Here is a 12,772-nt window from a genome sequence, read left to right as displayed (position 1 = left end):
ACCAGGCAGGATGAGGGTGGCAAGGGCACAGGTGGGGTCTCTCTGGGGAGGTGACCATTGAGCAGACACTGAGTGAAGGGAGGAGGTGAGCTGCGGAGGGGGTGAGAGCGAGGCTGCTCTGGGCAGCCAACGGCAAGTGCACAGGTCCTGAGCGGGAAGAAACGTGGTACGTTCTAGACTGGCAAGAAGGCCAGGATGGTTGGAGCAGGGGGAGGAAGGGAAGGATGGTCAGAAGGGGGTCAGAGGCCAGGTGCGGTGGCTCACAGCTGTAATTCCAGCACTTCCAGCCGATCACCTGAGGTCAGAAGTTTGAGGCCAACCTGGACAACATGGTGAAGCTCTGTCTCTACTAAAAGTACAAAAAAAAATTAGCTGGTTGTGGTGGCACATGTCTGTAATCCCAGCTGCTTCGGAAGCTGAGGCAGGGAAATCGCTTGAACCTGGGAGGCAGAGGTTGCATTGAGCCTAGATAATGCCACTGCATTCTAGCCTATATGACAGAGCAAGAACCTGTTCCCCCTCAAAAACAAACAAACAAACAAACAAACAAAAAGGAGCAGGTGAGAAAGGCTAGAGGGCCCTGTCCTGTAGGACCTCCTAAGGTGTGGTGAGAAACACTGAATTTCTCTTAGTTGCTATAGGGCCATTGTAAGCCTCCAGCAGGAAGTGAAAACACCTGATTTACCTTTTAAAAGGCTCCCTAAGCGGGGCCGAGGACCAGCTCAGACCCTTGGCAAATGGATTCCAGGCTCCATGCAGGCCTGCTGAGTCAGACTGGAAGGGAGGCCCCAAGTCCGCTGCCACTCCTGCGGCTCTGCGCCAGGTCCTGGGCTGAGTGTGCTCCCTGCATTATTGCTTTCAATTTCTGTAACCTTGTGATGTGGGGATTCTTAGCAGCATCCCACAGAGTGGAAGCCAAGGTCCTGAGAGACAAAGCCACTTGCCTAAGGTCCCTGGGCTGATATGAGCAGAACCCTGGACTCCTCTCTGTACCATGAGGCGCCTCCCACCCCTCGCCTCCTCACAAGCTTCCTGCAAATCTAAGACCAGGGATAAGAAGTGGGGCTCAGACGGGCTAAGCGAATTGCCCAAGGTCACCGATCTGGGATCTGGTATGGCAGGATTCATAGAAGGGTCCTCTGAATGCCTCTACTTGAATGCCTCCAGTAACAGGGAACTCATCACCTTCTCCATTTTAATGATACTGGAAGAGCTTGTTTTTAAAGACTTTTTCAAACTTAATGTGCATATAAACTCTCTAGAGAGTTTTCTTAAAATGCAGTATCTCGTACCTACCCTAAGTGATTCTGATTTCAGTTGATGGGTAGGTCCAAGACCCACGACCTCGCATGTGAAGAAGCTCACCTCCCTTCCCCACACAGGTGATTCTGCTAACAGAAGGCTATGAGTTCCCCATGAGGAGGGGCTCTGACTTGGTCCAGAGATCCTCCCTGTCTGTTTGTGAGCAGGAAGCTGAGGGGTGGGGAGGAGGAGATGGGAAAGGAACCCCCAGGAGAGGCAAGGGGAGCCTTGAAGTATCTGTGGGGTGCTTGGCACAGAGCAGCAGCCACTTTGTGAATGTCACACATTATCATTATCATTAATGTTTGAAATTGATGTTGTCTTCTTTGTCAAGCTGCTTTCAGACCAAGGACCCCAGAGGATATGGACTCCCCTCAGTGGTGACCGCTAGTCCCTGTGCTCATGGCTAGGGCTCATTTTGCAGCCCTGGTTGACCAAGAAGCTTCTGATCTTATCCATTTTGGCCCCAAGGACAACAGCCCTGGGCCTGCCCTACCACAAAATCTCTGTGAGCAACATAGACTTTGCCTTCAACCTCTGCAGACAGTTGGCTTTAAACGACTCTGGAGAGAACATTCTCTTCTCCCCAGCAAGCATCTCCCTGGCCTTGGCCATGCTTTCTCTTGGGGCCCCAGTGGCCGGCAGGACCCAACTCCTGGAAGGTCTGGGGTTCAACTTCACTGTGGTGTCTGAGGCGGAGATCCAGGAGGGCTTCTGGGATCTGCTGCTCAGGCTCCCAGGGCAGGGTCCCTGGCTCCTCCTGACCACGGCCCAGCGCAGGTTCACTGGCCTGGGCTCAGGGATCAACCAGAGTCTGGAGGAGGCCCCAAAACACATTGACGAATACATAGAGAAGCAGACCCAGGGGAAATTCGGGGCCTGGAAGAAGGACCTTGGCAGTGAAACTGCAGCGGTTCCAGTGAATCACATGCTCCTCAGAGGTAAGAGGGTGTGTGCCCCATGCAAATCTCCTTCCCAGACTCCCAGAACCCAGGCTCCAACCACACTCTAGCCCCACCCCTCACAGCATCTGGAAAGTGCCCCTCTGGACTTGGATAAAGATGACACTCAGTGAGTGTCTGCCCCTGAATCCTTGATGCCTCTACTGGAATGCCTCCCGTAACAGGCGACTCATCACCTTCTCCATTTTAATGATACTTGAAGAGTTTGTTTTTAAAGCCTTTTTCAAACTTAATGTGCATATGAACTCTCCAAAGAGTTTGCTTAAAATGCAGGTACCTTGTACCTATCCTAAGTGATTCTGTTTTCCGTGGTTGGGTAAGTCCAAGACACAGGACCTTGCATTTGAAGAAGCTCACCTCCCTTCCCCACACAGGTGATTCTGCTAATGGAAGGCTATGACCTCCCATTTGAGTGACCCTAGAAGCCACCACTCTATTAAGGAAGATGAATTTCCTTCCTCTGGCAGGCCTTAGGAGGCATGAATCAGAGCAGGAAGAGTCGTGAAGCAGGGAGGCCCTAAATTTTTTCCAAGAGAGCAAACAGGCCACATGGCGCCACCCCTGTGTGTGTTTAAACAATACGGTCATGACACAAAATTCACGGCTGTTAATTTCTGGCTTAGTTTAAGAGTCAGTCCATACTGATGTCATGGTGGCCATCTGGGGGCAGGCAGGGGACGGTGTTGTTATCCCGTTGTTTTCATTCAGGACTCACGAGGTGAACTCGTCCTCACATTTGTATAGTGCTCTGTGGGTCTCCAAGTGTGTGTACCCCACAATCTCCCTTGACTCTCTCGCTTGGGTGAAGTACATCAGGCTTATCTTAGCAAATATGCCGAAGATCAATGTTCCCATTTTACAGATGAGAAAACAGATTTTTTTAAAAGAAAAAAATGTCCTTGAGCCAGTGGGCATCACTCAAATATGCGTCTATGACTATTGAAGGTGTGTATTTGTAAACATGCTTACACACATATACACACATACATATTGAGTAGGTAGTTCTTATTCACATGCCAGCTCTGTGCATATTTACCTTCTAATTCTCATCACAACCCAACAAGGTAGATATTATCACGTCCACTTGAAAGGTGAGAAAACGGATACAAAGTCGGGAAACTCACCCTAGATTTCAAAGCCAGGCAGAGCCCAGCCTTCAAATCCACACCTACCTTCAAGAAGCTTGTGCCACAGTGATATGTTTTTTCTTAAAAATTAACCGCCTCCAGGAGAGATTAAGGGGATGAGAGCGCATTGGCGTTTGTGTGATTATAATCTTATTATCCTTTTGTAATAGCATCAAATATTGATCATTTTCAAATGAGGAGACGGAGGCTCAGGGAGGCTGAGGGCTCAGGCCCCAGGGCCACACAGGTAGTAAGGGCCCGACCTCTCAGGAGTGAGTTATTGAGTGGGGCTTGGCTTCCTGAGTGTGGACTCCAAGATCCCAGCATCCAAGCTGCTTTCCCCAATCCCACAAGCTGCCAGAAGGGTGACCCCAAGCCCGTTCGCAGTTCTCTGTGAGGATGACATCCATGTTGCTCTTCCCCTCAGCTGAGTGGACGAAGCCCTTTGACTCAGCTGCCACCAACCCAAAGGAGTTCTTTGTACATGAGCACAGGGTTGTGTGGGTGCCCATGATGAAGGAAAAGGCCGGCCACCACTTCCTGCACGACCCTGAGCTGCAGTGCTCTGTGCTGCAGATGGACCATGCTGGGAACACCACCAGCTTCTTCATCTTCCCCAACAGGGGCAAGGTGAGGCAGTTGGAAGATACTCTACTGCCTGAAACCCTGGTTAAGTGGGACAGTCTGCTCAGGACCAGGTAGCCTGCACACAGCAGAGCCCCATGGAGGCCGGGCCCTGCCATCTCCTCATCCACTGTAAAGTGTCCCCAGGGCACAGTCACCCCAAGGGCACAGTCACCCTAGGGCACTGTCATGTCTAAGGCACTGTCACCCCAGAGCACTGTTATGTCTAAGGTACTGTCACCCCAGGGCACTATCATCCCCCAGGATGCTGTCACCCCCAGTGCAATGTCACCCCCAGGCACAGTTGCCCCAGGACACTATCCCTACTCAGAACACTGTCACCCCCCAGGGCAATGTCACCCCAGGGCACTGGCACTGTCACCCCCCAAGGCACTGTCACCCCCAGGGCACTGGCACTGTCACCCCCTCCAAGGCACTGTCACCCCCAGGGCACTGGCACTGTCACCCCCAGGACACTGTCACCCCAGGGCACTGGCACTGTCACCCCCCAGGACACTGTCACCCCAGGACACTGCTCCTACCCAGAACACTGTCACTCCCAGGGCACTGTCATCCCCCAGGTGCTGTTACCCCCAGGACACTCTCAATTCCAAGACACTGTCATCCCTTAGGATATTGTCACCCTCCCAGAGTACTGTCACACCCAGAACACTGTCATTCCCCAGGGCACTGTTATTTCCAGGACACTGTCAGCCTGCAGGTATTGTCACCCCTCCAAGACACTGTTGCTCCCAGGACACTATCATCCCCCACCCACGGCATCATCACCTCCAAAACACATTGTCATCGCACGCTCACTGCAGGGACACAGTCACCCCCCAAGGATGCTGTCACCCCCATGGTATTGTCACCCCTCTGGGCTCTGTCACCTTCCAGGACACTGTCACTGGCCTCCTTGAAGATATCAGTTTGGGTCCTGGGGAGGAAGGGCTGGAGAGAGCACTGGCCCAGGAGTCTGGAGGCTGGTCCCAGTCCCTGCTCTGCTGCAGACACCGTGACCTGTCATGAGCTCCCTGGGCCTCTCACGCTGTTTAAGAGCCTGATGCTCTGGCCTGTCCCATTCTCAGCCTTCCTCCTCTGCCTTGCTTTCTGTGTTCCCAATCCTTTAGTGCTTGTTCCTGGAACCCACTGAGCTCCCTGCAGTTCCTTGCATTTGCCAGGCTATTCCTCAGCCCTGGGCTTTTGTGTGTGTAAATTCTCATCCTGGCGTGCCCTTTTTTGACCCAGTCCTCTTTGGGATTCTTATTTATTCATGGCATGGCAAAGCTATCACTTGCTCTGTGAAGGCTTGATGGGTTGACAGAACAGGCAAGGTGTGCCCTCTCTGGGTTCCTGGGAGTATCATCGTATCACCTGCTATTATCACATGGGAATAACAGTGTCTTCCTCATAGGGCTTCTGTGTCACTGTACCTACAACCCCCTTTCCACACTGAAGTGAATTGGGGGTGGTATGCCATTTAGGAATCTCATGCCCTTGCCTACGCCTATGTCCTAAATGGTTTTGCCTAGATTTTTTTCTAGGGTTTTTATGGTGTTAGGTCTTATGTTTAAGTCTTTAATCCATCTGGAGTTAATTTTAGTGTAAGGTGTCAGGAAGGGGTCCAGTTTCTACTTTCTGCACATGGCTAGCCAGTTTTCCGGACACTATTTATTAAACAGGGAATCCTTTCCCCATTGCTTGTTTTTGTCAGGTTTGTCAAAGATCAGATGGTTGTAGATATGTTGTGTTGCCTCTGAGACCTCTGTTCTGTTCCATTGGTCTGTATCTCTGTTTTGGTACCAGTACCATGCTGTTTTGATTACTGTAGCCTTGTAGTATAGTTTGAAGTCTGGTAGTGTGATGCCTCCCGCTTTGTTTTTTTTTGCTTAGAATTGACTTGGCTCTGCAGACTGTCTTTTTGTTCCATATGAAGTTTAAGGTGTTTTTTTCCAGTTCTGCGAAGAAGGTCATTGGTAGCTTGATGGGGATAGCGTTGAATCTGTAAATTACTTTGGGCAGTGTGGCCATTTTCACGATATTGATTCTTCCTAACCAGGAACATAGAATGTTTTTCCATCTGTTTGTGTCCTCTCTTATTTCGTTGAGCAGTGTCTTGTAGTTCTCCTTGAAGAGGTCCTTTACAACCAAAACACCGAGGACTTCATGACCAAAACACGAAAAGCATTGGCAACAAAAGCCAAAATAGACAAATGGAACCTAATCAAACTCCACAGCTTCTGCATGGCAAAAGAAACAGTCATTAGAGTGAATCGGCAACCAACAGAATGAGAAAAAATTTTTTTGCAGTTTACCCATCTGACAAAGGGCTGATATCCAGAATTTACAAAGAACTAAAACAGATTTACAAGAAAAAAACTAACAAGCCCATTCAAAAGTGGGCAAAGGATATGAACAGACACTTTACAAAAGAAGACATACATGAGGCCAACAAGCATATGAAAAAATGCTCATCATCACTGGTCATCAGAGAAATGCAAATCAAAACTGCATTGAGATACCATCTCACGCCAGTTAGAGTGGCGATCATTAAAAAATCTGGAGACAACAGATGCTGGAGAGGATATGAAGAAATAGGAACACTTTTGCACTATTGGTGGGAGTGTAAATTAGTTCAACCACTGTGGAAGACAGTGTGGCGATTCCTCAAGGACATAGAAGTAGAAATTCCATTTGACCCAGCAATCCCATTACTGGGTATATATCCAAAGGATTATAAATCATTCTACTATAAGGACACGAGCACACGAATGTTCATTGCAGCACTGTTTACAATAGCAAAGACCTGGAACCAACCCAAATGCCCATCGATGATAGACTGGACAGAGAAAATGTGGCACATATACACCATGGAATATTATGCAGCCATAAAAAACGATGAGTTTGTGTCCTTTGTAGGGACATGGATGAACCTGGAAACCATCATTCTCAGCAAACTGACACAAGGGCAGAAAATCAAACACCACATGTTCTCACTCATAGGCGGGTGTTGAACAATGAGAACACATGGACACAGCGAGGGGAGCACTACACACTGGGGTCTGTTGGGGGGAAATAGGGGAGGGACAGCGGGGGGAGGGGAGTTGGGGAGAGATAACATGGGGAGAAGTGCTAGATGTGGTTGATGGGGAGGAAGGCAGCAGATCACACTGCCACGTGTGTGCCTATGAAACAATCTTGCATGTTCTTCAAATGTACCCCAAAACCTAAAATGCAATATAATTAAAAAAAAAAAAAAAGAAATCTCACACCCACTGCCCTTTGAAGAATGGGCTGGAGGGGGTGTGTGGGGCAGAGGGACCCAAGGCGGGGAAGAAGGTGAGAGGCTGTTTCAGGATCTCTACTGCAACCCAAATTCTGTCTCTCCACAGAGAGCTCGATTTCCACTTCCCCAAGTTTTCCATTTCCAGAACCTACACACTGGAGATGCTCCTCCTAAGAGTGACTGTGGGTGGAGGCTTCCCTGGCCAGCCTGGACTGAACATCTCTAAAGTAAGTTGGGGATGGGGATGGTGAGTTCAGAGGAACTCTCGGTATCTTTTGATGAACACTGGAGGGAAAGGTCCAGGACCTCCTTAGAGACAGGAGACTCTGTTTCCTTTAACTTTGCAAGCTGCTATTTGCTTCCTTCCATTTATTCCATGACTGCAACCTGCCTTTGTCAAGACACTGGGGATCCCGAAGGAAATAAGGAGAGGAAAGGCAGTAGATATGCACATCATGTCCCAGGTTGAGAGAGCGGAGGACGCTTCCTGGGGAGGTCACTCCTGCTTTTAGGCCTAAAGGACAAGCTATGAAAGAAGGGACTGAGAGGGAACATGGGGAACAGCTTGGTCCTCAGGGAACTACAGGTTTCTAATTCTTCCATGATCTAGTCATCACCCTCCTGCCCAGAGCATGTCTCCTGTCCATAGCATGCTGCGTGACTGAGCTTCATGGCGTCTTGCATGCCCCCATAGTTTTCACCTTCTTACTTTGGCTCAGACTTTTTATATTTAAACCACTCAGAATGTTCTCCCCATCTCTGAATATTCAAATGATATCAAGCCTTTAAGGCCTTGTGCAAATGTTACCTTCTCCATGAAGTTTTCTCTGCTCTCATCCTTCACCCCCACTCTCAAAAAGAAATCTATCCTGATAACTTTCCACTCTTGCTTTCGTTACCTGTCTTATCTTCTCAATCAAATGATGAGCTCCTTCAAGGTCAGTCCAATCCATGTTTCTATCCCCTACCGTCTCTGGCACAGGGGATTGCACAGCATTGGTGGTCAGTAAATGCTTAATGAATAAATCCATGACTAAATGAGCGATGGAGTGAGTGAGGAGAAATGAGTGAAATGAAGTGAATGAAAGAATAAGTCAATTAGGATTGGGTGAAAGAGTGGTTGGATGAATGCATGGATGCACGGATGGAGTAATGGTTGGGTGGACAGATAGATACTGGTGTGATATTCAAAATAAACTGCCACCAGTATAATGCAGATGCCAGCCATAAAAATGGGTATAGATGGGGACATTGGTGATTGGGTGAATGAATAGGTGAGAAGTGAATAACTGGAATCATGGATGGAAAGGTGCATGGGTAGCAGGGTGCATGGATGACGCGTGGATGGGTGTGTAAGTGAGCGGTACATGGACAGGTACATGGATACACGAATGGTGCATGCAGAGATAAGTGAATGTCTGAGAGGGTGTGGAGTATGGTTGGCTGGCTGGCTGGCTGAATGGATCAATGACAGATGGACAAGCGTCAGACAGAAGTATTTCAGAGTAGAAGTTTTTAAAGGATATATAGAAGAATGACTGACTAGGTAAGTGAATAGATGGATACATATGGGGTTAAGTAACAGAATAGAAAAAAAATTGGTCCCAACATCAAGGCCTGGTTTTTGCATCTTATGGGGTGGCTTGATGATTCTAGAATTTTCCTTGCAGGTCACTCATAAGGACATGATGACTCTGGATGAGAAGGGCTCTGAAGCTGCTGCAGCCACCAGCGTCCAGCTCACCCCAGGGCCTCGCCCAGACCTTGACCTCCCACCCGCTTCAGACACTGAGTCCAATTGGCCCTTCCTGATGATGACTTTCCACACGGAAATGGGAAGCATGCTTTTTCTAGGGAAGATTGTAAACCCACTGGAATAATGCTCTCTCCGACATACTGGGCGACTCAGAGGGAATAGAATGGCCTACACAACAGGGAACTTCTATTGCAGGCTCAAGTTTAATGAGAAGTTACATATACCTGGGTTTTTTTGCTTGGTTTTCACAGGAACCTATGGGGATGAGGATAGTAACATTGAACAAGGCTGTTCTGCACACAGTTAGCAGGTACCATGAGCAAACACCTACTGTGCACCAAGTGCTTTCTATCTCTTATCTCATTTTAAAATGAATTACCACAACAATCTAACAAAATAAGTATTTGGTTGAACCATATGAAATTGCTTACATTTGGGTTGTACGTATATTTTGTAGATACAAAAAAAGGCAACTTCTTATGATTCGACCCTTACCATAGCTGAAGATCAGAGAATTTTATAGACGTGCTCAGGCTCACTGAGCTGGAAAGCAGGCGAGCTCCATTCCAGTCTTATCCATTGTGGTGAATTAATGAATCTCAAATTTTACAATATGTACAAATTCCCCATGGATCTTTTTATAAAGCAAATTTTAATTCAATAGGTCTGGGGTGGGGCCTGAGGTCCCATATTTCTCATAAGGTCCCAGTGATGCTGAGGCTGCTAGTAGGGTGGCCACACGCTGAGCAGCAGGTCACTAAGCGCACTTGGCCCCATAATCCCCAGAGAGGTTAAGCTGGTGTGGCCAGCAGGGCAGAGGAGTGACACTGGCCCCTTAATCCATGTGTGGAGTTGAGAAAAATATGAGCGACACCTTTATGAAGCCTGCAGACAAAGCTTGCTTTAGGGTCACCTATTAATGAGTAGATTGGGGAAAACAAGTATCCTAAATAAAGATGTTTTGCCCAGTCTAGACACACAGCGGATTTTTGTAACTGTGAGTTATCTTCTGTATTAGTCTGTTCTCACACTGCTAATAAAGACATACCCAAGAATGGGTAATTTATAAAGAAAAAGAGGTTTAATGGACTCACAGTTCCATATGGCTGGGGAAGCCTCACAATCATGGCAGAAGGTGAAAAAGGAGAGAGGCACGTCTTACATAGCGGCTGGCAAGAGTGTGTGTGCAAGAGAACTGCCCATTATAACACCATCAGATCTCATGAGATTTATTCACTGTCATGAGAATAGCATGGGAAAAACCCACCCCCATGGTTCAATTACCTCCCAACAGGCCCATCCCATGACTCACGGGGATTATTACAATCCAAGGTGAAATTCGGGTGGGGATACAGAGCCAAAAACCATATCATCTTCAGTGTAAGTTACTGCAACTGACTTTGGCTATCAGCTGGCTCATGTTCCTGGATCTCCAACTGCACAAAAGAAGGGACCCACACAGGCTTTAGGGCCAGGCACATCTGAGACCAAATATTACATCTGGTGCAAAGCAGGTTCACTGTACACTGGTGACCAAATTGCCTGAGTCCAGTGAGACCCATACATGAGTTAAGTGGGTTTATTACTGACAGATGGGAAGCAAAGGACAACAAAAGCCTAGGATTCATTGCAAGCTGGGTCCCCAAGGTGCAGGAAAGCTGCCTGGGGAACATGGGGTCTCATCTGTGTGTGCTCCATTTGCACGGCAGCCTGCCCTGGGTGTCTTGGTCTATTTGCATTGCTACACAGGAATACCTGAGGCTGGGTAACTTGGAAAGAAAAGAGGTTTATTTGACTGACAGTTCTGTAGGCTATACAAGAAGCATAGCATCAGCATCTGCTTCTGGTAGGGGCATCAGGCTGCTTCCACTCATGGTGGAAGACAAGGGGAGCCCTAGTGTGCAGATCACATGGTGGGAGAGCAGAAGCAAGTGAGAGGGGAGGGAGGCACCAGGATCTTTTTTTTCTCTTTCTTTAAGACAGAGTCTCGTTCTGTTGCCCAGGCTGGAGTGCAGTAGTGTGATCACAGTTCAGTGTAGCCTCAACCTCCCAGGCTTAAGCAATCCTCACACCTCAGCCTCTCAAGTAGCTGAGACTACAGGCACATACCATCATGCGTGGCTAATTTTTTATGGCATTTTGCCATGTTGGCCGGGCTGCACCAGGCTCTTTTTAACATCAGTGATCTCGGAAACTGAGTGAGAAATCACTTACTCCTATAAAAATGGCACCAAGCCATTCATGAAGGATCTGCCCCCATGATCCAAACGGGATCCCAGCAGGCCCTGCCCCCAGCACTGGGAATCAAATTTTGACATGAGACATAGTGGGGCCAAACAAGCCATATCCGATCTTTAGCACTGGGTTTTATACCCAGGGGCAACATGATTGCTGGGCTGAAGTGTTGAAGAGCATCACGTTTCTAGGGAGGATGGGAACAGCCTGGGCTGTCCTGGCCAGTCTTTCCCTGTCTCAGGGTATTGCATTCCCAGCACATGCTACAGTTATTCTTGAGAACTACAAATGAGAAAGAAGTGGAGGAGAGCTGGATCATCCAAGGTTACCTGAAGAACTACCCTACACCTGGCTCTTACTAGGTGCCTGTCCTAGAGCCATACCAAAGACAGCAGGTGGGCACACACACACACACAGAGACACAGACACACACATACACACAAACACACACGCAGACACAGGCGCACACACACAGAAACACACACACAGAGACACAGACACACACACAGAGACACACGGACACAGACACAGAGACACACACACACACATAGAGACACACACACAGAAACACAGACACGCACAGAGACACAGACACACACACGGACACAGACACAGAGACACACACACAGAGAGACACATACACAGAAACACAGAAACACACACAGAGACACAGACACATACAGATGCACAGACACACACAGGCGCACAGACACACACACACACAGAGACACACACACACACACACACACACAGAGCAGGCTGGAGAAGAGGCAAAGCAGAGCCCCCTGGATGTGGCCGAGAAAGGCAGCAGGGAGACAGGAGAGAAAATTTCACAGACCCCCAAAGTAGAGCAGAAAAAATTGTTTCCAGAGGCTGTTCAGAGCTGCCCCCGGCCGCTACAGCCCTGTCACTTAGCAGGTCTAGAGACCCCCTTGCAGCTGCCAGGACTGGGAGGAGGGAAGGCAAGCAGGGCAGGGCAGACAGGGCCTGCTGGAGAAAATCTCACCAAACCAGGCTTGGCATCTGTGCTCCCCATGGCCCTGTGCCGGGGTGGGGGGGTGGGGGGGTGGCAGAGAAAAGTGGTCCAATATGGCTGGTCTGCGTGGGCCCCAGATGCCCACAGGCTCATTAGGAGAGGCCAGGTGGGTAACCCGAGAGCCCCGAACGTGTGGCCCGTAGAACTTTGCTCTGCAAAGGGGACTCTGTCTGTGGGTCCCAGGTGGGTCAAAGTCAAACACAAAACGCTTGCATGCTGCTCTGGAGGAAATGCATTGTGAAGCAAAGTGATTCCCCCAAATTGATCTCTGATTTTTCTTTTATTGTAGTAAAAGCATTTAACATGAATCTACCTTTTAACAACTTTTTTTTCACAGACAGGGTCTCACTGCGTTGTCCAGGCTGGAGTGCAATGGTACCATCATGGCTCACTGCAACCTCTGCCTCCTGGGCTCGAGTCATCCTCCCACCTCAGCCTCCTGTA

The 12,772-nt window shown here is 48.7% G+C and overlaps 1 protein-coding gene across 1 annotated transcript; it reads left to right on the top strand.

Moving 5' to 3' along the window:
* The first annotated feature begins 572 nt into the window (after nt 1-572).
* On the top strand, nt 573-9,451 carry LOC116557811 (putative serpin A13). Its single transcript, XM_032287512.1, has 5 exons — nt 573-1,034; nt 1,647-2,243; nt 3,819-4,089; nt 7,408-7,528; nt 8,972-9,451. Exons 2-5 carry the CDS (start codon nt 1,916-1,918, stop codon nt 9,179-9,181), a joined length of 930 nt encoding a protein of 309 aa, XP_032143403.1. The 5' UTR covers nt 573-1,034; nt 1,647-1,915; the 3' UTR covers nt 9,182-9,451.
* Nucleotides 9,452-12,772: the final 3,321 nt, after the last annotated feature.

This window comes from Sapajus apella, unplaced genomic scaffold (assembly GCF_009761245.1).
Source record: "Sapajus apella isolate SASKATOON/1434 unplaced genomic scaffold, GSC_monkey_1.0 scaffold20, whole genome shotgun sequence".
NCBI lineage: Eukaryota > Metazoa > Chordata > Mammalia > Primates > Cebidae > Sapajus > Sapajus apella.
The sequence above is the reverse complement of the archived record's forward strand: the minus strand, read 5'-3'. Positions and strand labels throughout refer to the sequence as shown.